Source organism: Euprymna scolopes, chromosome 37 (genome assembly GCF_053919585.1).
Source record: "Euprymna scolopes isolate OS-2025 chromosome 37, ASM5391958v1, whole genome shotgun sequence".
In the NCBI taxonomy this organism is placed as follows: domain Eukaryota; kingdom Metazoa; phylum Mollusca; class Cephalopoda; order Sepiida; family Sepiolidae; genus Euprymna; species Euprymna scolopes.
In genome coordinates, this window is record NC_136518.1 from 34957049 (window position 1) to 34983025 (window position 25977).

General features: G+C 30.5%; 1 protein-coding gene across 8 annotated transcripts in view; it reads right to left on the minus strand.

Annotated features, from left to right (window-relative positions):
* The window catches only part of LOC145261133 (microtubule-associated serine/threonine-protein kinase 3-like), a 571734-nt gene that overhangs the window by 14135 nt on the left and 531622 nt on the right, over positions 1–25977 (minus strand). For 6 of the 8 annotated variants that reach the window (XM_080119401.1, XM_080119400.1, XM_080119399.1 and 3 more), the window contains 4 exons: positions 23264–23590; positions 20920–20973; positions 9528–9739; positions 4546–5474 (listed from right to left, as the gene is read on the minus strand). In XM_080119401.1, the coding sequence (XP_079975527.1) occupies positions 4546–5474; positions 9528–9739; positions 20920–20973; positions 23264–23590 (1522 nt within the window). The remainder of the gene's footprint in view (positions 1–4545; positions 5475–9527; positions 9740–20919; positions 20974–23263; positions 23591–25977) is intronic. The other 2 variants (XM_080119402.1, XM_080119406.1) reach the window with 1 other exon arrangement.

Sequence of the window (25977 nt, forward strand, 5' to 3'; positions counted from 1 at the left end):
ATGCCTTAAATCAGATCAAAACTACTTGACAATAATTTATGAAAACTTTTGATTCTCGAGAATGTTTTTAGGGATATTTGATTTCGAAAATCCCCTAAATAGTTTTTTGGGGAAGGGGTTACAATCAATGATTCAAAAGTCAATAATCAGTGAAAACTAAGTTCCAAAAATCTATAAGAATTGCCATACAATAGAGAATTTTAGGCATATTTGATTTTTAAAACAGACTCTAGCGATAATTTTTTATAGAAATGAGTTAAAGTTTCTATTAAAAAATCATGTTTTATTCTCAAGGAGTGTTTTTAGATATAATTTTTTGTTTTTAATTGACCCTCCAACTCCTCCCATATACTGATATACACTTACTTAGGAGGAACAGAGGACTGATTATTTTATTTTGGATTAAAATTTAGTATCTAGGGTTGATCCACATAACATCTGGAAGTAGCTGAACCGATATTGAATGATGTGACACAAGATGATGACCAATCAAAATACATTCCCTGTCAGCAATGTTTAATAGGCAGAAGAAATTTTCAACAAAAACTAATTTCTTTCTGATTATCTCAATGGTTTAGTGTAAAATATTTCCATTAATACTTTCATCATCAAAAACTATTGAAAGATCATTTTCTCAAGATACAATTTCAATAATAATTCACAGCTTTTCACTATTTAAGTCACATAATTTATTCATAGAAAAAAAAAAATTAAAGGCTCTGAAGAAGCATGTGATCTAATATCAAATTTGAATTACTGGCATAAAATTGCATTCTTTAGAGTTTTAAATCAATTAGTAATCTTTTGAAAATGGAAATTCCCCAATTGGTTGATAATACTTCCCCCTAACCCCAAATTGATAAAATATTTTAAAGCATCAAAAATGACATAGGGTCAATTAGAAATTGTCAACACACAAGAATATCAACATCTTTGTATTGAAAGCTATTTTCTATTAAACATTATAATAAAAAGGTTGTATTATATACAAATGAGTAACCCTTGCTCTGCTTAACGAATGCAACATATTTTACTCTTTTAGATTAATATTTGATTATTATGATTCACCAATTTGTTGCTTGTATTTGCCAGCAAAGTAAAATGGAGGTTTATCAAATTTTTAGTATTTTTTTTTTTTTTTTTTTACCATACGTATAAGATGCAGTTATACTATATTCATCGACGACAAAGATATTTTTAATTTCAATAAATAAAAGTTCAAAGATTTCATGAAGGGGTGGAGGCGGGTGTCGACAATCAGTAAAAGTTATGGCTTCTAATTTTAACAACATTCCTATTTCTATGTAAAATTCTGATCGGAACAAATCAGATGACAAGAAAATAATGAAAAATTTCATAATTATAATTTCAAAGTGAAAATTTCATGCAAAGTACAGCATTCTACACTACAGGCAATTTATGGCACAGCTGAGGAGCACAACTGAAGGCCGACTCACCAATGTTTGATTTTCAAAGATTTTTAAAGGAAATTAAGTTAACTATATTTGAAAATACATCGAATAACACTGTGACCGATTGGTGAGGATAAGATGTATTGAAAGATAAACAAATGAAAATATGTAAATCATATTTTTTTTTTACTAGACAGCTTATTGGTCTTTTGTTTAAAAAAAAAAATCAGCTTTTCAACACCTTATCTTATTCTCAGTTATGGATCAAAATGTATTTTCAAATATAGTTGACTAAATTTGCTTTTTTGAAAATCAAACATTTGTCAATTGGTCTACAGTCATGCTTCTCAGCTGCAACATGAAGTGACTTTTTAATGTATAAAACATCATTTTTTTTTTACTGTTTTTGTATTTCTTTTATTGCAGTTTAATTTTATATATATATATATTTTTTTTTTCATATAAAAGTAGAATTATTTTACAACTTTATTTCATTTTCAAAACTACAGATGTTTGTACGTGGAGAAAAACTAAATGAATCTACTACTTACAGGATGAAAAGTATTTTTTTCTTTTTTGTTTAAAACTGACAACATTGAGGGATAGGAGAATATGTATTAGCGTGAAAACAGTGGTAGTAGTTATTCAATTTACTCCCATCCTTTACTTGCTTTTCTATTCTTTTCAGTATCAAAAATTAAAATCAAGCCATTAAAAAAATAATTCTGTTTTTAAATGTAATGGCCACCGGCAATCACATTAATAAAAAAAATGATTCTATCTTCTTTATTCACTCAAATGGCCAATGTTTTTGGTCAATAAAAAGAGCTTCACCATGGCCAATTATGTTAAGTGGTGCAAGTTAAATTTATATAAAAAAAAAAATACATATTCAAAACTGTGCCTCACATCACTCAACACAGGTCTCAGTGAGTGCAATAAAGGCTATAAGAGTCAATAAAAAAGATTTTAAAGTTTTAATAATTTTTATAAAATATTGAATGTTTCATCCAATATGTAATATTATTTCATGGCATACAATAACTCTATCAGCCATAGGTAACTTAGGTTTCATAGATAATGGGAAAAAAATTCCACCCACTGTTAGCAATAGTTAAGAGAATTGTTGTATAGTACAATATGAAATAAAAAATATATTATGCTCTTACAAACGTAATTGAGCATGCTAATTTAATTTCTTCTATAATTCAATATTATATGTGCGTGTGTGTGTGTTTAGGCAGGCAACTTTTCTTTCAACCATATCTTATTAAATAAAACGGTTTTGCAGGTCAACTATTTTATTTATGGAAACGTTTCTCAAAGATATTTTCTGTGCATGTATGATATATACATACACTTTTACATTTAACGGATATCTATAACTAGTAACTAATCAAGATGAACATCAGAGAAAAATGCAGAATTTAAACTACATCCACTAAAAAGGGCAATTCAACAACAGAAGATACTCTTAACCAACTGAGCACAGAGTTATATTAAATAATGCCTAAAACTTATGTCGCCATTAATGCATTCACAAATTCATATCTGCCACTTTTTAGTTTAATTTCTTTTATAATACTCGAAAACTAAATTCTTTGTTTTAGATCTTTCATGTCTGCTGATGAAGTTTCTTGAGACTATGGTTGAAATAATTGGAACTTTCCATTTAATCAATTACGATCATCTAATTCGTTTCAATCATGATATAAATTTATCAGATTTGAAAGATAAAAAGATAAACTTGCAAAGCTAGGACTTTTATTTATTTATTTTATTTTATTAGAAATAAATAAACCTTAGAATATTTTGAATATAATGGTTTCACAAGAAAGAGACGCTCAGGAAGGAAACCAATTTGGTAAAATTCACTTATTCGATCAGCAGTCAGTAAATTCTGAAAATATTTTAAGTTCTGTACATTTGTTTTTTAAATAAATATTACACTCTTCCTGCAATACTTTTTTTACACACTCTATATAACTATTAGAATATATATATAAAAAACAGTATTTTTTTGCCTGGTTTCCTCTCCTAGTCTGAAACCTTAGATACTATGTTGACCTGAACTTCTGTAATATGTGTGGCATGTGCATGTGTAGTTAGGCAGAATTTGTTCTTTTAAATATCATCTGTGTCTATTAGATCTGTTTTTAATTTTCCTAAAATCCATCTTTCAAAAGTCAGATGGTAAATACAAAATAACCAAAAGTCATATTGTGGTCTCGACTTTCAGAAATTGTTGACTTGCAAAAGTTTGTTAGAATTTTGGATAGAATAAATGACTAACAAATCTAGTAACATAAATATATGCATATTTTTGTTCAACAAATTGTGTGTGTGTGTGTGTGTGTGTGTGTTCATGTGTGAAATGAAAAGAGCTTTCAGATATATTACTGAAAAAAAAAAATAAATAAAAATAAAAAAAATGCTACCAGCTAAATTCTAAAATTATAATCCAATCAAATATTTCAGACAATTAAAGGATGCTATTAAATTTCTGGAAAGTACTAAATGCTATTTTACCCTCTACTTCATTAAAACTTGGAGGTGAGGATTGTTTAAAAAGATGATGTAGTTAAGGTGCAAAATAACTTTTATCCCAAAACTGCATGACCTCTACATGTTTGTGCAGATATCTAACCTTAATCAACTCACTAGAACGGACAATAGCAGGTGAAACAAGAGACTTTGGAAAAGAAAAGAGAAATTGCTGACAGAATGAAAAGGAAAGAAGTTTTAAAGAGACAAAATATTTAAAGTGATAAAATGAAAAAGAGGAACACAGTCAACAAAAACATTTCTTAGACATAATAAAAATAGATTCTAGATGAATGTCTAATATAAAAGAAATAGAATTTAATGATTTACTTGTAAAAAAAAATCAAACTGTATTTCTTTTTTCTTGATCTGCCCATTTCAATCATATTTTAAATTCAATCAATATATATATATATATATATATATTGCTATCATCTGGATTTTCAATTCTAGCAAACCATTTAAAGCTATATTTCCCGTGTTTTATAATTTAGTATGCTTGCAGATAGGAAGATAGCAAGGATTAAAATTTAATCGAGTCAAAAGCAGTAGAAAGTTGCTAATTTCTCACAAGGATTCACAAACTGACTTTTTCTCCTGCCATGAGCTTTTCCTGAGATGGGTTTTCTCTGCAGCACTCGGGTGGAGTCTTTCAGGCGACAAAGCACGCCTTAAGAGTGGTGACCCCGGTTCACAGCTCTTCGGCCGAGTGAATGACCTACGTGATGTTGCCGCATGAGGTATCGGAGAGCCAGAAGCCGATAACTGGGCAGGATAGGTTTGCTGTACAGTATTAGAACTGCCAGCTTGATGTCCTTGGGTAAATGCCAATGGACTTGGACTCCGAGTTGGTGATGTCGCCATAGGGGATGGGGATGGTGTTCTTGCTAAGGGGGACAAAGGTATGTTATGCACAGATTTGCGTCGATGAGGCGATTTCATGCTTTGTGCTCGTTTTGGGTGCTTGAGTCCATGTAAGGAGCTAGGTCGGCCATAGTGGGAACTAGCTGCCGGAGAGCTTGGTCCACTTGAACTTGGAGAGCTACTGGTTGACGAACTGCCTGCGGCTGACTCTGGTGTCGACCATGGCATGTTGATAGGTAGGGAGCGTGCAGACCGAGGCAAGTTGGGCGAACTTTCAGCCGATGACAGGGATTTGCTTAATGGGCTGAAGGTTCGGCTGGCACTGAGAGGTGAGCCAGGATGCATGTGTTCAGTCTTTTTGCTCAATTTGCGAAACAATGAGCGGCCTTTCTTTTTCTCACCACTCTTCTCTCGTTTTTTGTGGTAGACACGACGAGTCATCTTTCCTGGATTTGTTCGGTGTTTACGGGTGCCAGTCTTGATGGTCGTATTCTCCAGTGGCACAGACCGGATTTGCAGCACATTTCCACCACTAAGAATGAGCTGAACAACCTGGGTGTGCAGTAAACTTTGGACAGATTCTTCGTTTATGTGGGTAATTAGGCATCCAGGACGTAAACCAGCTTCAAATGCAGGCCCACTTGTTTCAACAGCCTAGTAATTGAAGAGCAAAAAAAAAAAAAAAGAAAAAAACATTTATATTTTTTAAAAAATATTATAAACATTACTTGAAGGTTGAGGACATGTAGGATAGGAGAATGACACAGTAGATGCATAATGTGAATTTTAAAAAAAGGCTTAGATCTGATGACTTCCGAAGAAGATTAAATCTGGACAATACAGGGAGATGTATGTAAAAACAGACGACTTTGATGGTATGGTCACACTGAAAGAATGGATGAGAATTCTTCGGTTAGTAGATGTAGAACAGTTGAGGTAGCAGGTTCAGTTTACAGAAGAAGGCTAAGGAAAACATGAAAGAAAGTGATAAGAATGGATAAGAGGGATAAATAAAAACCTGGTCAGAGATAGGTTAGTTTGGAAATCAATTTCTAAAAATCGTTCAACACATACCAGCATGTAAAGTGGACGTTAAACTGATGATGATGATAACTATTTGTAGAACTAGACTAAAAAAGCTAAACTCCAGGTGGATTTCTCATTGATATGGGTTGTTATATAACTCCAAAAAAGCATTAAACAATTATTTAAAAATGTAAACCTCTGATTTTAAATGTCCAAATTATGGCTGCTATTGATGCATCAAACATTCAGGTAGGTTGAGCAATGATAATCAACTTGCATGTAAGAAACATAAGATAATGAAGATTGATGAAAATTTGGATGTAGAGAATTTTTTTAAAATTACATTTTCACCCCAAACAAAGCAGAGTGCCACAGATGTAGGGGACTATTACTACTAGCAATTCTAGGGAAGAAACTATTAAGAGTAGAAGGCTTTCTTACACCTGGGGATCTCTACTGTGTAGGAGTGGTTCTTTGACAGGGGTATTTATGTCGAGGGGATACAAGGGCTTGTAGTTCCTTGGAGCATTCACCATTAAAATACTCGTAAAACAGACAAAGGGATGCAACATTTTGTTGGTGGGACAGCGGTTGAAGCTTAGATGACAGTTCAGGACCTATTAGGTTGGCTACTCTCTTGAACCCTGTCCAGGAGTGAGAGACTAATAGCACATGCACCAGCCCAAACGTTCGCAGGAAACATGAGTTGGAATAGATACATTGAGATTATTGCTAAGGTGCTGCCAAGAAGGTGGGCTCTCTCTATCGTGCTAGAAAGTTACTTACACCTGAAAGTATCCTGTATCTCTACAAAGCCACCATTCGCCCATGTATGGAGTACTGCTGTCACATCTGGGCTACTGCATCTGCTACTAGTCTCTCACTCCTAGACAGGGTCCAAAAGAGAGTAGCCAACCTAATAGATCCCGAACTGTCATCTAAACTTCAGCCCCTGTCCCACCGACATAATGTTGCATCCCTCTGCCTGTTTTACAAGTATTTTAATGGTGGATGCTCTAACAAACTATAAACACTTGTACTCCCTCGACGAAAATACCCCCGACAAACCCAACAAGCCACAAAGTCCCACCCCTACACAGTTGAGATCCTTAGATGTAAGAAAGCCTTTTACTCTAATAGCTTCTTTCCCAGAACTGCAGGTCTTTGGAATTCTCTTCTGTTTTCCTGCTTCCCCAACTGTACTGACATGCAGAAGTTCAAGTGTAATGTAAACAGACATCTTGCTGCTAAACTCCCTACATAGTACCCCTGCAACTTAGGTCGCTGATAGTAGCCCCCTACATCAAAGTGGCAACGTGCATTGTTTAGGGTGAAAGTGTAATAAAAAATAAATAAAATGTGACAACAATACTCCATACATGGGCGAATGGTGGTCTTGTAGAGATGCAGGATACTTTCAGGTGTAAGTAACTTTCTAGCATGGTAGAGAGAGCCCACCTTCATAGCAGCAGCCTTGGCAATGCTCTCTATGTATCTGTTCCAACTCATGTTCCCTGTGAACATTAAGCTGAGAAGTTTGAAAGAAGTACTTTCAGGTAATGTATTTTTAGCCATAGCTATTATTGGTTGAGAAGGTTTCTTGTAATTATTAAACAAAATTAGCTTAGTCTTGGCAGCATTGAACGTTGCAGGTTAAATCTAAAGCACATAAAGACCTGGTCATCTAATTTTGATTCTCCAATCACAGGGAGGGTATTTCGAATATAGACTTCTAGTCCATGCATATGTCTTATGGCAAAGTGTCAGATAACAAGGCATTTTAAAGTGGTTAGAAATGATGCAGGACTGTAGGTTAGTTTTACTTAGCAAACATTCCAGATATCTTAGTGCTAAGAGAAATGGTTCAACATTATATTTAGATGGCAAGGCTATTGACTTTGTTTAGAAATTTTGTTAGCTTCATGATAGCATTAGAATTGCAAGGAGGAGCTAGTGTTGATGTGATAAGAGTTAGAAGTAATTAAAGTTAGTTTAGGAATCTTTTACCATTATTAACCAGCAGATTATTACTGTTGTCCAAGGAAGAATCTATGAAGCATGCGCGCAGTGTGAAGATACATGGAAACGAAACCTAAGCAGAAAAGGTTAAAAATACTGATGACATGGAGAGAAATGATATGAGTATGTTATAATGTATGCGTAATGTGAATATTAAAGACAAGTTTAATTCTGATTATCTCAGAGGAAGATTTAATCTGGATAGTATAGGGAAAAATGTTTAGAACAGGAAACTGTTGGCTGGACTATATTGAAAGTATGTAAAAATATTTTTGGGTTAGTAGATGTAAACCAGCAAGATGAGTCTGAGGGGTGAATGCCAAGTAAAACAGGGAGGGTCGTAATAAAGATTAAGGTTTGAGAGAAAGGAGGATAAAGACCTGGCCTGAGAAAGGGAATTTAGAAAAGTTGTATAACACATGCTAGCATGTAAAGCAGACATTAAAGCAGGCACATGATTAGTTAAAAACGTGATTAGTTAAAAAACGTGATTAGTTAAAAAAGTGATTAGTTAAAAACGTGATTAGTTAAAAATGTGATTAGTTAAAAAAGTGATTAGTTAAAAAGTGATTAGTTAAAAACGTGATTAGTTAAAAACGTGATTAGTTAAAAATGTGATTAGTTAAAAAGTGATTAGTTAAAAATGTGATTAGTTAAAAACGTGATTAGTTAAAAACGTGATTAGTTAAAAACGTGATTAGTTAAAAACAAAAGAGACAGAGTTCACATGTGATGGGGAAAGAGAACAGGAATTCGATTAAACAAATATCATTTAACCTTACTATGATTGTTTGAAGTGTTAACGTTCATAGCAAAGTAATAAGAAAGAAAAGTTATGCAAGATGGAGAAAGGGAACGAGAAAAATGAAAGAGAGAGGAACAAAGAGAATTAAAATCCACCTAAATTGCAACAAAATAAGTAAAGCTTAACGTTTTGGCAGAAATGAGCTTGGTGCTTGTTTAAAATAATGGATTTTGAAACAAATGCATTTCAGGTGAAAACATTGCATATCCCATGTCATATGGAAATTAATATAAATTCCAAAAATTATAAAAAATGATCCAGTAGAAACTAATTACAAGTAAAAATAGAATTTAGCGAATTCTTGAGTTTAATGGGGAGGAGATGAGAGACCAATTCTGCATGACAAACTGACTTATTCCCCTTGTTCGCATTGAAATCCACCATCAAAAAAAAAAAAAAATCTGACTGTTAGTCTCATTGATTTTTTTCCAAAATCTAGATCTAGCACGTCAGATTATTTTTGGTAACTTTTTGGAATTTATACTAATTTCAACATGCCATATAGTATATAATAATGTTTTCACCTGAAATGCGTTTATTTCAAAATCAACTATTCTGCACAATTACCATCAACTTTACCTCAAAAAAAAAACAAAAAAACACAGATTTCGACTAAAAAGCAAAAAAAAATGCCATAGTGATTGAAACAAAAATCGTTTTTTACTGCGTTAAAAATAATAAAAAAATGCTAAAAATTGGAGAATTCACACATCTGATTAAACTGAATATGTTAAAATAATTAATAAGAATTTGTTTGGCCACTTTAAACACAACATGTTACTTCAATATCATGTCTGTGAGATAACGAAAACAAAAGTGGCAAAAATAGAATTTACAAAAAATAAAAAACAACTTACGACAACCATATGGTGTAAAGTATACAAGTCAGTGTCTCCAAGATAAACCCGAATAGCTTGAATCCGGAAGCCAAATCCTTGGGCACCTTTCTTTATGATCACAGGTGGTTTCAAGTTTCTAGTCAGTGGGGATATATCTCTGGACGGAGAGCCATCACGGGAACTAGTGCTTGACCCACCTGGAGAATTTAGTGGCTGGATAACCAAATCTTCTAGAACAGAAACACAATCCATCAAAAAACAGATATAAACATATATGTACAAAAATGAAAAAAAAATACTTTATAAAGAAAGCAGTTTATACTTATTTAGAGCTTTTTCTACCATCACCTTATCGGAAGAAAAAAAAACATTAATAAAAGATAAATTACTTACTGTACCTATCTGACAGTGTCCAGGATGCAGTACAAATATTTAAATTTAAAATTTTTATTTGTCTGCTTTTTGTTTTAAGGTAGACAACTATTATATTCTTCTATTTAAAATAGGAGTTATAACCCTTATGTTATTTGAGTTAGGCTTAGGAATGAAGACATCATTTATAAATGTGTCACATGACATTTTTCAACATAAAAATTAAGTTTTCAGATATTAATTATTTTACAGCAGTTTTTATGTGAATGAGAATACAAATAGTTAATTATTTAAAAGAATATATCAGTATTGCTATTCTATAATTATAGCAAAATTTGCTGCTGATAAAAAAAATAACTTCTGTCTATAATTAGCATTTGCTATGGAAAAGAATGTCATCCTCTAAAAATATTCTAATCAAAAATAATTGAATTTGCTAAAAAATTGAAGTGAATTACAATATTTTTATTTTAAGAACATGAACCAATGCTAAAGAAAAGAAAATGGCTATTCTGTATGAAATATTGATATTTAAGGATGAAAGTTATTCAAGTCTGAAATATAAAATTCACCCAAGTTTATAAATTTAATTACTCTTTGCATATTTCTGAAATCATTGTAGCTTTTTGCAATCCATTTTGTATTATGTGAGCCTTTTCTCTGCCAACAGAAGGAATTTGTTAGAACATTAAGCTAGTAATACCAGAAAACCTACCATTCAGTGTTGAACAAAGTACACACTGTTACTTAATCTAACAATCATAGCCTTTAAATCAGTAATTAGTAAATTTCTCCTGCATCAAAATAAAACTTATATGACTGGATTCACAAAAATTTTTTCTTTAAAATGGTATTTTAATATTTTTATTGTGATTTGTATATTCCAAGAAATTACTATTTAAATCTGACTATTAACAAGAAAACATGCTGACATAAAACATCTGCTAGCGGTAGATGACTTTTTTCAACTATGCAGTCACGGTCTGTTCACATAAACACTTTATACAGAAATTCTACATCGATGATGTTTCATATTTTTTTAGTTAATCAGGAAAATTGTTTTTGCTATGAAATTTGAACAAATCATGTGCATCTTTTTAGTCAAAAGTTAGAGCATCTCAAAGTACAAAGCTAAGTTAAGATAGAAACTTCGTTCAAATGATATTTAATAGCCAGGATTCCAAAAACAAACTATTTTATCCACAGCCAATGGAGGTTCATACCTTTCTTTATGAAAGTGGAAATGCATTACTTGAAAAAAAAAAAAAAAACTTGGGGTTCTCTGTATGCTGCTTGTTGAAGAGAAGTAACATTAAAGAGAAATTTTGTTGTATATAAATCGATCCAAACAAGGCAGAAAGACACCTGATGTAAGGAGCTAAAAAAAAGTCAAAATCTTGCAAACAATAAGTGTTAGATAGAATAGAGTCTGACCCAGAAAACAGCAATTCTTCCCTCTTTGTTAGAGACATTGCTCCTGGAATGTGAGGACTAAAGGACAAAATAATGGAAGTGAGAGTTAGATGGCTGTCGAAAATAAACCCAAGACCCACTTTCTACTCTCCTTAAATTATAACGTAAGGTTGAGTTAGTAAGAAACTATTGTGACTATTTGCTCCATTTTTATCTGTTACATTTTTATAATTTTCCATCGTTTCCACATTTTTGTTTTCAACTGAAAAACTGATGCATTCTCTAATCAATCTGTTTTGAAAATATAATAATGTTGTTGATTGTTTTCGTTGCTTTTTTTTTTTTTTAAATCTGCATTTTCACTTACAGGAGTTTAACTTACAGGAGTTTAACTTACAGGAGTTTAACTTTTAGAAATGAAAAACCTACATGTTCTTCTAATTTATCTATTTTGAAAATATAATATTATTGTTGTCTTCAGTTTTTTTTTTAAATTCAGCCTTAAGTGATTCAACTTAAAAAGATATGGGCAACAGAAACACGATTCTGTAACGGTGAAAATTTGAAAATGCTTCTGATTTTGACAAAAATAATGAAGATTGTTGTTGTATCAAAGTGAAAATGAAATCCACTACAGATTTTATACAGGAGAAATAAACTTCTTAAAGTTGAATAAATTGTTAATGAAGCGTTATCTCCTGTTCAATTATTGGTCAACTGGAGAAAATGGTTTCTTACCAGATGGCACCGTTTCTGATCTTTTCATTACAATGGAGAAACTAATTTGTACAAGAATGATGGTGCTTCATTGTTAACTAATCATAATCAACTTATTATGAAGACCATATATATGAGATCTGCATTTGTCAATGGCAGTTAGGTTGCTTTTTTTCTGTCTTGTGGTCTTTGAAGAATGGCGAGTCAAATGCAATTATAAGAGATGTGGAAGGTTAGAGAGTTCAATATTGATAATTTTGCGGACATCTGTGTCTGGGAGAAAGTATTGCTGATTCTTTTTTTTTTTTTTTTTTTTACTATTACAACTTTATAACAACTTTATAACAGCATAAATAAACACAATTGATCCAAGTGGATTTGAACTCAGCTCATCTGATTACATCAATCAGTTTTTGAAAATTGTGTTAATATAAATTGCTGTATAACATAGAACTATGTTGCTAAAATTGAAGAGAAGTTTTGTTTTTAATAAAAGAACTATAAAAAAGAAAGTATTCGCAAATGACAATGATAGTCAGAAAAGCAATGGCTACTAATAAAATCATGCAAAAATATGTATTTGAGAAACATTAAATGAAAATTGACAGCAGATTAAAAAAAAAAAAAAAAAAAAATGGTGCTTTGTGAGAAGCATCATGAAGAAAAATGCCACATACAAAATAGTCCAATGTTTGGCATTGATACAACAATTGAATCTTTTAAAATGTTTTTATTTTTTATTTTTATCTTGTTACTAAATAACAGCATTATGGATTTCAGCTATGCTGTTTGCCTCAATATTCAACTACAGTGGCACAAAAAGATCAATTTTTATGTTTGCACCGGGAACATTTTTTTCAGATTTTAAAATTCAATTTTAATTTGTATTATTCTGACTCTTTTCATCTTTGTTATTATTTCCATATTGCTGTGATATCACATTTAAATGGTCCAGTTTGAAATTCTGCATGAATTCCGAAGTTTGACATAAAGATTCACAAATTCAAAACAATGCACTTGAAAGAAGCTGAAACATTGTGACCAATATTAGAATAGTCCGAATAATCCAATAAAAAATCAATGATTAAATGTAAAAATCCGTGAAAAATATTCCTAACATAAACAAACATAGTGACTAGTATTGAGATTATTAATCAGAATCAGGAATCGGAACTTGTTGGAATATCAGAATCAGTATCAGAAAAAATTGAGCCTCTTTTCCAATTCCAAAACAATTATTTTAATTTTTTTCTTAATGAAATGAACACAAAATTCATTTAGTAAAAGTTGTTCATTTACAGCATGATAGTAAACCCCATGGAATGGGTTAAAAATCCCATTCCCAGATTTAAAATCCAATTTATTTCTTTTATTGGCACATTACTTTTAGCATATATTCGCTAAACGTTTCAAGCAGTTCACACTTGATATTAAAGATTCTGGACAATATTTTTCAATTTTAAAACAAACTTACAGTCATTTGAACATTTCTGAAAAGCATCAAATCTTTAATTAAATGTTAATTTTAAAAGAATTGGAATTGGTACTCATATTGAAATCAGGAATTTAGAACAGAATCAGGAATTTAGAACAGAATCAGGAATTGTATCGAAATCGGAAATTTTTTTTAGAATCATCCCATCACTAATAGTGACATGTGCCATGAATCTAACAGCGAACCAAACAACATAGTTGAAACCTGCAATTATGTATGAAACAACATTTAAAAATCAAAATACTTTTTGCTATCAAAATCCACTGAAATTTTTAGAGTATATGACTATTGAAGTAATGCTATAATAGTTACTTAGAATTTATGCTAAAGATTGGATAATTTCCAAAATAAGACATTTCCTTTATGGTGGTATGATATCAAAGAAACAAAGACAATCTAAATGAATAGAACCGAGTACAAGAAATACTATTATTGCACATCGTACAAACAAGTTCAGTTTAAGTCTGGAAAAAGGGTTAACAGTAAAATCAAATCTACTTCATCTTAGAATAATGAAATATATTTTTCAAATCATCTTGTTTAAGAATTATTAATTTATCTCAAATATAAAATGGTGCGTCATGTCTGCATCAATATTTCAATATATAAATAGCCATTTCTTTGCTTATAACACTAAGGAAGATAATTCAGTACATATTCAAATGCTTCCTGTGTGGCTTAATATGCTGCGATCTTTAGTTTTCTCTTATCCTTTATTCCTCTTTATTTCTTCAATCTATGTGGATCATTGGAGACAGATTATCCGTGATTTGAATCATTAAATATAAATCCTTAATGGTTTTAGACCACAGCACACAACTCTGAATCATAAGGAATAATTTGATGTTTTAAAGCACAATGCATTCACTGCCATATAAGAGAAGAATGTAGTTCTATTTTCAGATCTTCTATTTTGACCATGGTGAATAGACAACAGTGACACAAACTGACAATTTGAATGTCTCAATTCTCTGTATTTTTCACAGCTTTAAATCCCTGGAAACACATTCATTAACTGCCTGACCACTTGAGTTAAAACTAAAGCAATTGAGATCAGAAGCTAGAGAGTTGGAATATAAGCAGACTGGGATGCTCCATTATGCTTCAATGGGTAAGTCAATTCTCTGGGTTCTGATTGGTTACTTAGTCCATAAATTGATATTCAATTTTATAAATATCGTTTCATTCTAATAAAAATTTTCCTGTCCATTGCAGTTCCTATGCTAGCTCAATTTGATTCTATGCTGTTCAAAATCCCACCCTACACTGTAGAGATCCTAGATGCTGGAAAGCCTTTTGATCTAATAATTTTTTTCCTCTCAAACTGCAAAACTTTGAAATTCCCTCCTGGTTTCCTATTTCTCTGAGTGTACTGATAAAGAAGTAAACAGACATCTTGCTGCTCAACTACAGAGTATCCTTGTAGATTTGGTCTCAAATAGTAGCCCCTTATGTCCAAGTGGCACTGTGCCTGTTTTGAAGCGAATTACAGTATTAAAAAAAAAAAAAAAAAAAAAAAAAAATGTAAATTACTTGTTTATAATTACCAAATGTTTATAGCTATTAATTATGTATAAAAGTAATTATCATCAATATCAATGAAATATATATTGTTACAAACAGCCACCTCGACATCAAATACTGTTTTATTATTCTGTTAGTAATATAGAGTAGATATTTGATTGGCACGTTCTGACTGAACGGGAATCCACCAAAACCCAGTATTAAAATCAGTCTGGAGAGATTCTCCTCCCTTGGTTGAGGACAGAGAGAGTGACATGTGACAGTTACTACACTGCAATCCGATCTCGGAAGCAGAGAAAAAAACCCACTACGGATTTCATCACCCATGGAGAGAGAGAGAAAGGAAGAGAGAAAAAGAGAAACAGAGAACGAGGGAGTTGAAAAACGTTCGATCGACGTTAGCACCAAACACTTCCAATATGAAGGCAAGTGATAGGTCATCCCTAGGTCAACGCACGTAGTGACCGCGTTTGTGCCAAGAAGCAGAAAGGAATCAGAATACGATTTCGTTAATTCTGTTTTTAGAATCAAGGGCCGAAACAAAGAAAGGAAAAAATAATAATTCTCTCGTGTGCGGGTAGTTTTGACCAAAAATCCAATCGCGTAAAACGTGTTTCTAGACAACCAAAGCAATATGTCACATTTCCGAAGTTGACAAAGACGGAGAAAAAAAAAGATACCTACATTAATCTCTCGATAAAGCTATTTTGGATAACCCAAAACGGATGCTGACAGGCATGTTTAAAAAGAAAAGAAACAAATCGAAAAATCTGCAAAGTCATCGTTTGGAACTTATGTCTGCCACATGGAACTGGAATGTGTCGCACGGCGTTGAAAGACTGAATTTGGTGATTGAAACTTTCTTCCCTCACAAGAGATTTTATTTGGATTAACTGTAGCAATTGCAAATTGTCAAAAGAAAAGAACTGAATTGTAAGTGCAAAATAAACAAACTTTACTTTCTTTCTCTATCGAGCTGGAGATCAGACTTTTCCTTGTGTGGACCGGTTGCTGCCGTATACCTTTTGTTTTTCTGTTATAGGATTCTCTTTCAGTTAGTATGTTAAAAATATTCCCCAATCCCATTAGCTTTGAATATATTTGTTTTTGTTAAATCTTTCTTTCCCCTTATCATTAATAAATTTAGTTTTATATGATTTGAAAGTGTTTGTTTCGTTATCTCTTGCAAATCTTATTGTGTTCAATTTTTGTGTTTGTTTTGTATCTGCCTGTCTCACAGAAAATAATTGTTGTTTTATTTGTTTCAAACCTTTTTTTGTATAAAAAAGGAAAATTGAACCCAATCTAGCACCTATGAACCCCTAATGCAGAAGATTTGTCTGCCTATGATTGCTATCCATAAATGCCCATCCATATCCCTGTGTTTGCATTTTATTGTTATATCTAAATATTACCTTGGCCCATATGTAATAATATACAATTATCTTTGTGACATTTTCCATGTTAAACCTAAATAGCAATAAAGCTGACACATCACGATTTGATTCTAACTAGCAGTTTCTCCGTTTTTGTCTTTGCTGCTGCAATTCAGTTTCTTTAAAAAAAAAAAAAATTATTCCAGAAAAAAAATTTTTTTTTTTTTTTTACAATGAAAACAATTTTAAATGTTAAAAGTAAAAATATGAGTTATCACTTTTACATTTAAAACTTTTTGTCTATCTCATTTTTTACATTTAAACCAAAATGACATTAATGAATCTCCGGTTACAACTAGTTTTGTATGATTATAAATTGAAATCATTAATCATAAGTATTTATTGTTTGAGTATCTATGACCATTAGTAACAATAATGGAAACCTTCTTTATGAATATAATAAGCAGGTCAGAAATAACTCCTCTTCCTCTTGCCTGTTTCTCCACACCCCTCTCTTGCCTTCTCCCTGTCAATCTGTCCTCGTGTCTATTTCTTCACAAGATGTTATTTGGCAGTTATTTACATCCATACTACAACATTGCCACAGAAATCTACACAGCTAAAAGTAAATTATGCAATAAACATGAACAGATTAATTCAGTATATATAAAAACCCAAAGGTAATTTTTTTAGTATAAATATATTAAAATTTTTTTCCTTATTTCATTAATGTTAATATGGGTGTGATATAAAAAAGAAACAGATTTCTCGATGCATTTATATCTAAATAAATATGATAAAATATTAATAAGTAGATGAAAAATAATTTTTTTTAAATAAAGCAATTTTTTTAATTGTTTATTTATTTTTTTTATTCTAATTTTTTATTTTATTGCTTTTGAATTTTAATGGTTTCTTCATTGTTTTTGAACTAATCCTTGAGTCAGATTTTTTCTCAGCTTGGAGGCAGCAATTTTTAAAATAGAATCGAGGAAGGGGAAATTTTTTTTCAGACAATTCCTTACCTTGAGTTAATCATAGCATTATTACAAATCCCACCAATCAAACATGGTTATTAATTGGTCAAGTATTTAAAACCAAAATCATGAATTAAAGATATTCATGTCAATAGAGAAAGAAAAATTTAAATAACTCATTAGTTGATAGTTAATTTCAAACAATGATACTGCTGTGATGATAATTATCTCCTTGTAAAGGCAATATGACACAACCAAGCATAAAACTCACAGAGAACATCATGCCATTCAGATTTTTAATGCAACTGATTTTTAACAAATAAAAAAATTCTAAGACAAAAACAAAAAAAAGAAAAAGAAAAAAGAGTAACACACAAATGTAAGGATCATTTGCTTGTCATGCAGAATATTGCATTAAACAAATTAGGCACATGTCATTAATAAAAGAACTACAAAAAATAAATATATAAGTAAATCTATGTATGTGAGGGGAGTTAACATTATGCAAAATATGATTTTAACATTTATTGTTCATAAATAATCTACAAATATTAATATTTCCATTTTAAAATGTTATATATTGAAATAAGTATATATATATATATATATATATAAAACCTAATATGCAGATACATCGTACAAGTAAAACAAAATGTATATCTTTTACAATGAAAGAAAAAATATTCTTTAATACAGATGAGGGAAGAAGATTACTTCAGCAAACTCTTCATCTCAGTTTTAACAAGACGGAAATTTAAAAATATTTTTTTATGATATATTATTTGACTGCTATGATGAATCTATATTACAGTTAGTTTGAAACTTTGTACGATTAAAAAAAATTTTCAGACACACACACACACTGTACATTATGTAGTAGGAGAGAATTGATTTGTTCAATTCTGTTAAACAATATAAACATTCTATGGTGCAAAATTCTAATAACACACAAATCAGAACATTTAGTAAATATACATTTTCTACTCCCTTTTTGTATTTTTAGAACTTTCAATTAATTTTAGTCATATTCTGGAAAAATTATACAAAATCAGCATAGAGTACAATCAAATATGCATGTTAGATGAAAGAGTTGAAAATAAAGAAAGATCTTCACCATAAACTCTATTTTGCAAAATAATTTTGGAAAGAATATACAAATCTAATACAAAATGTCTAATTAAATAAATATTTGTGTGTTTAAACATGTTTCATTCACGGATTCAGTTTTTAATAGATTTCTTTTTAAGCAGTTCTTTTTGTTTATGTTTCAAAGCTGGCTAAAAACTATCCAAAATTCATATTCATAGTTGCAAGTTTCAACACTTTTGAGCCATTATCAAGACTGATTTGATTTCTCATTTTTACAGCATAATATCTTTTGGATCATTTAATTCAGGAAGAACATGTATCATCAACAATTTAGTACACATAAATTAAACACAAATCATTATTTTATTCATAGCTAAGGAAGGTTTTTACCTTTCTTAATTAAGATATAGATGGCACAGATGATTCCATTGTCTACGAATGAAATAGTCAAGTTCAGACTTTTCATTTCTCTCATTTTGCAAACATAACACCATTTTCTTATGAAAGTTTTGAAGGACAAGAGTAAAAGGGCAGCAATATTTCAGTTATTTGCACACAAGTTAATTATTAGCGGCAACAATAACAAAGACTTGTTAAATCTTTTTAAAGTAATGTCTGATCAAATCTGAACAACGATTGCAATTTAACAGTTCAGGGATTGTGGTGATAATTTCTCTTTCCTGTGATCATTTTAGGAGGAAGTACACCATTAATGAGATACAAAACAATTCAAATGTATTTTGATAATGAACATCCACATCAATGTTTTAAAACATTTAAACGCTTGAGTTGAATTTTTTCATTTATTCTTGAAAATGGCTCTAAAGGATTGAATGCACAAATCCACTATGAATTTAATTGTAATTGTTATATGACATTGATCCAAAAACAAGATGATCCATCTACTCAAAATTTTTACTACATGGTTCAACTGACAGCAATTGTCTGTTACTTTTAATACATGTTAAAATGGACAAATGTTATGGAAATATACAGTGGGTATGTGCATACATAAGGGGATCAATTAGGTTTCAAGGACTCCAGAAGTAAGCAAATATGAAAGGGACAAATTTGAGTCTACATTGGTTTTTCTCTGCACACATTGTAAACAAATGGATAATAAATTTGAGTTGTTTAGTTTTTCATCACAAGCTCAATTTTTAATATATCAAAAGATTCTTTTTTCCCTTTACAAAACGCTTAATAAACATACAAATCATTGTGTCTATCAGTGAAAACAGAAGATTCTATATCTTGAATTCTGTATATTTCAGAATGTTGAAAGTTTGCACAACTCGAAAAATAGAATCTTCTGTTTTAATAAGGACACAATGTTTCATTTGTTTATTAAAACGTTTTGTAAAATAAATAAATAAATATTTATCCCACTCCCGCTATTTTTCTTTAAAATAAATCTTTTCTTATATTAAAAATCAATATGCAAAAAAATTAAACAACTCATGTTGATTATCCATTTGTTTACAGTGTGCACAGGTCAACTGGAAGAAACCTGTATAAACCAGATTTTGTCCTTTTTATATTTGCCTATTTCTTGGGTCCTTTAAAACCTAATCGAACCATCCAATGTTTATTAAATGTGATAAAAAGTGATACAACTTGCTTTGTATGAACAATTTGTAAAATCATTAAAAAAAATAAAACAAACAAAAAAAACTTTACAAAATAAAAAAAATACTAGTAGTAAGTAGTAGGTGAAAACTTGGGAAATATGTTAAAAAAAGATTCAAATATAAATGAAACCAACATTTATTCATCTCCTAAGTTCATACCTACTAGATATCTATTGTTCCATTTTTTGTCTTATAACATTGAAAATTTTATTTTCCTAAATAAAATGTCTTTTTCCAAAAAATTTCATTGAAATGTCAGTTATTGACCTTTTAACAATTTATAAACTGTTCATATATATTTGTACTATACAACTTTTTAACAACAATTTATAAACTGTTCATATATATTTGTATTATACAACTTTTTAACAACAATTTATAAACTGTTCATATATATTTGTACTATACAACTTTTTAACAAGAAATTTCACAACTCAAAAAACAAGGGGTGGTTCATTAAACTTGTATGTTTTTGAAATAAAACAATGTAAGGCTTAAAGTTTCAAAAACATTGTGAAATAAATGACTCCCTGCTTTTAAGATGAAAAATTGTCATTAAAAGGTTGTCACAATTGCACGAGTATATCAAATTGACAAACTTGAGGGAAGTGTTTGCAATAAAAAAGATTGCATGGAAAAAAAGATAAAAATCAACTGCAATATGTAACTGAATGATAAAGGCATGAGCTCAAGCAGTTTTCCTCAGGGTCACAACGAACGAACACAGGCAGTGAGCGCCACAAGGAGAGGGTTTACGAGAGGAAAAAAAAAAACAAAAAAAAAAACAGGTAACATAACACAGAGTGAGAAATATACCTGGAAAGAACAGTCTACGTTTAGTCAGATCTCCGGGGCTATCCACTGAGTGACCTGGATAAAATGGATATATTGTATGTTCAAGAAAAAAATCTTTTCATAAAATCTAAGATTCTGTTTGTTTTTTTCTGATACTAGCTTATAGACAGAAAAAAAAAAAAAAAAAAAAAAAAAAAAATGAATAAAATTGAAAATGTAAAAAAAAAAAAAACCTGAGATACATAATATATCAGGATCCCAACAAGTTTAAAAAAATAATTCTATTATCAAACATTTCTCACAAAGATTTGATTGTTTACCATTATGCCTAATATTGACAAATTTAATTAGCTTTATTCACATTATTTTTATGATGTAAGGGCAATGATGAGCAGTGGTGATTATGTCTATGATCAACTCCATGATTGTATGCCGTAAAGACTCAAGTCCCAGTACTTTGAAATATTATGAGAAAGGGAGACAGTTTGAATATGATTGGATGCTTCCTTCCCCAACGCCACTGGAAATATCATTACATATAGTGGCTACATCCATCACTTAATCAAATGAAGTTGCATGGCATCCTCTTTTTTAATAGCCATACTACATGTTTCATTCAAATGTCATTTTTATTAGATGAATCATTTCAAATGCATACATATTGGATAGAAATGCAATTCTGAAGAAGGGGTTAACCTTAAAACTCGAGTATAATGCTGAGTAAAAAGTTCATTTTAAATATTCATTCATTTTATAAAGCTTTATCTGAAAAGATATTGAGCCCAATGAATATGCAACATTTGCTCTCTTGGATCTGATCAGACTGAGTTGATTTTTCATGTTATTGATATATAATAGACTGACTTTTGTTTTTGTATAAGGAAAATATTGAAAAAAAAAAAATGTGATAATTTTCTTTTAAAAACGAAATCACAAAAGTAAAGTAAACAATTTTAAATAAACGGTTATAGACACAAAATAGCTGGTTAAATGGCATAAAGAAACACAATTGAAGAATTTAGAGCCTGACGTATTTCATTGTTTTCAGAAGGTGAAAAGGTAAAATGAGAATGATACTAGTATGCATGCAAAGTTTTTATACCCTGAGTAAGACCAGTTATGGATAAAGTGCCCACAGTTTCCAAAATGAGTTATTGGCAACAGACAGCCAATACAGTTCATGAAACAGGAGATAAAGAAGGAAGTGGGAAGGAGTAAGAAGAGAAGAATAAAACAATCTTACCTTAGAAAATTTCATAAACTGAATGCTTTACATAAAGCGTTTAGTTATACATGTATTTAGTAAAAAAAATATTTCTACAAAAATTTTCTGGTTTATATGTACATACATGCTTCAACTAAAGCCTAAGACAGGCTAAAGGTTATCCAGTCAAATATTGCATGAAAAATTGTTAACTTAAACAAAATTACATTTTCAAGTAGAGGAAGGACACATCATTTTTCCTTAATTTTTTTTTTAATCTATCAAGAATAATCAGAATAAGGAACAAACCAATAATTAAAAAAAAAACATCCATTTATTTGATGTCAACATCCACGTTTGTGCAGAGGTCACTAAGATAATGGAATTAGAGATGGGTATTAATGTGAAAGTCTTTATTTATAATCATCAGGTGTGAAGTAATACAAATGTTTTACACCCATAAAAAAAGATTAAAAAAAAAACAAAAAACAAAAAAAAAGCTTTGAGATCGAACATAAATTTCTTCGGTGTTCAAATTCTGATCACATGATGTATATTCTTAGAAATATGATTTTTTTTTAGTTAACATTTATTTTCCGTGCAATATTTAGTGTGGCAAAGCTTTAGGATTATGCTGAAACGTGTATGCACATATTTAGCCAAAATGTTTGCATAAATAAAAACTTATATCAAATAAATACAAAGTTTTTTTGTTTTGTCATTAATGATTATATGAACCGTAATATTCATAGCATTATTCAATGTTTATGAACAAAAATACACCTGGGATATATAGAATATGAAAAACAGGGAAACCAAAAAAGAAAAAACCAAAAAAGTAAAAAGAAAAGAGAAAAAAAAGGAAAGACAAAAAAGGAAAGAGAAAAGAAAGAAAAAGGGAAAGAAAGAAAAAAGATAAAAAAATATAAATACAAAGAAAAAATAAAGGATAAAGGAAAAAAATAAACAAAAAATGAAAGGAAAAATGAAAAACAACAAAAAAAAATGAAAAAAAAAAATGAAAAGTGGGAATGAAAAAAAAAATGCAAAAAAAAAAAAAAGAAAAAAGAAATGAGATAAAAAAAAATACAGAAAATAAGAGGAAAAATAGAAAAGAGAGCTAAAACTGAACCATTTGTGATTCTTTCAATTAAAACTCACCTGATGGGTGAACAAGAAGTGTTAGAGCACTAGCAGAGGCAGACTTCTGCAACTTGACAACATCCTCACTGCCAGACAATTTTCTGCATTTCTCATTTATGGAGGACGGTAGCATGGCGGGTGGCAGTACAAATGAGGTGGCCACTGCAACTGCAGACGATGTACTTGTTACCTCTCCTCCTCCTACGGTGGTTTTAGGAGTAGGAGTTGCCGAAGAAGGCAGTGGTGATGTTACTGTAGAAGCTTTTGTCAAAGTAGTAACGACAGTTGCTGGAGGAGCGCACGTGCTACTTTCTTTGTTTTCATTTTCATCAACCGGAGACAGTTCTACAAAATTAAAAAACATTTTTTAAATATCAAAAATGTTGCAAATCAATAAAATCTAAAACACTCACGTGAATTACACAGTATTGTTAGTTTTCTTTCTGTTACTGAACACGTTTATTTTTATTTTTGTTGTTCTTCAACTAATTAATATCTTCTGACATGATTATATTTGTAATCTATGACAAGAGGATATTCTTTTGTTTTGACTCTCGAGTATATATCCAACACAGTTAATCAATTGAGAATCACATCACTCCATCTAAAAACACATAAGATATTAACTGATATATACTCGAGAGTCAAAATTATCATAGCCCTAGTAATCAGCATATATTTATATATGTAGAAGTGTAGAATGTGTTTTGGATAGACACACCCTACAGTTGGATGGCAATATCATCAAAATGGACTTCTTTTGTTTTCTTTAAAAAGAATAGAAAGTGAATCTTGGCTTTACTTTCAGCAGCCTCATAACTCTTACTTTTCTTATTTTGTTCTTTAATCCTCACATTCCATGAGTGATATTTCTGACAAAGGGAGAAGAATTGCTGTTTTCTGGGTTGGAATCTATCCATCTAATGTTTATCATTGGCAACTTTTTGACTGTAAAGTAGTATCTTTTCCCTTCTTTTAGCTCCTTACATCAAGTGGCTTCATGTCTTGTCTGGAGAAATGCTAAAGATGCTTATGAGTTTAGCATTAGCAATCGAGTAAAATCAGCATGGAATTCAACAAATTGTTGCTCTTCCTAACCCCGCAAGATATCCCTCTCATTACCAAAGGAAGGGTAGCAGCTGTGTTGGGAGTGTGATGTTGTATGTGGAAGAGTGTTCACTCATTAGTCGTCAGCACCACAAGAGATAAATATTCATATAATAATAACAATAAATATTCATCAACTTAAATCAATATTCATTATTTTTAATAAATATTCATCAATTTTAATAAATATTTATTAATTTTAATAAATATTCATCATTTTTAGTAAATATTCATCATTTTTAATAAATATTCATCAATGAGAAAGCTGCATTCAAAATGGGTGATGAGTTTGCTCAAAGTCAAAAATAAACACGTTTACAATTAAAAACATTGTTTATCACTGTTTCAATGCAATAAAAAGGAATTTTTGCTTCAATATGTGACAATTGATGAAACATAGATGCATCACTTAAAGTCGTCAGTCAGCAGAATGGACAGCAACAGGTAAAACAGTCGAAAATGATCAGCAGGCAATTTTGTTGATTACCTTGACACAAGAACCATCAATAGTTAATATTTTATGCAGCATTATTAGTGCGCTTAAAAGAAGAAACCGCTTCAAAATAGCCATAAATGTAGAAGTGTTCTTTTACTAAGACAATGCACCATATTACAAATCAATTGCAACAATGGCAAAACTATGTGTATTGCACTTCAAATTGCTTCCACAACCATCTTATTCCCCAGATCTGGCCCCAATGATTGCTGGCGATTTACAAACTAAAAAAAAAAACTACTCTAAATAAATTTGGTTCTGGTAAAGAAGTTATACCAGAAATTGAGGAATATTTTGAGGGCAAAGAGAAATTATTCAATGGAAAAAAAGGCATAGAATTGGTGGAGTTAGTGCATCATCTATATTTTTATAAAGTAATAGGGTTCGTGTGTTTCTGTCTGTGTGTACAGCTCTCCATCATCAACGAAATATAAAGGAGGTAAGAGGGTAGATCTCTCCTCGTAGAGAAACATTAGAACCCATTTTAGGATGTTTCTGTTATAGGAGACATAAGAATCTATGCCTAATTTCTTTATATACTAGTCTACAAACCACCCCCATATCGAATGACTTATGCTCATTTGCATATCACATTATATTAAATCTCTTTAACTAATTACCTCCACCTTATTACATATTGGAAATATTCTAATCATTTCAACTGTACTATTTACAAAATCTATTTAACATTTAATTATTTAATATATTTTCATTTAATTTTATATTCGATTTATTTCACTTTACGTATATTATCAAAACAATTCATTGGCGAGCAAAGCTTTATGTTTTGGGATTGTATTGAAAATGTAATGGAAATTTCAATTTCGTTCCGTTTTAATCTTTTATATTTTACTTGCCAATATAATTGAAAGAATACAATTCAACTATCGTAATTTTATATAAATAAACAAAAACAAATATTTTAAAATAAAACTTTATTAAAAAAGAAATAATTTTATTTTTAAATGAAAAAAATCAATTCAGTAAAATAATTGTATTAAACACCCCCAGCCTTGTCAGCAAACCTGTAAACCTATAAAAGTTAACATTTCGAATGTAAACAGTGATTTTTCGATTTTGTTAGCGCTTGCCGCAATTAAACACAATTAAAACGGAACTAACTTTATTT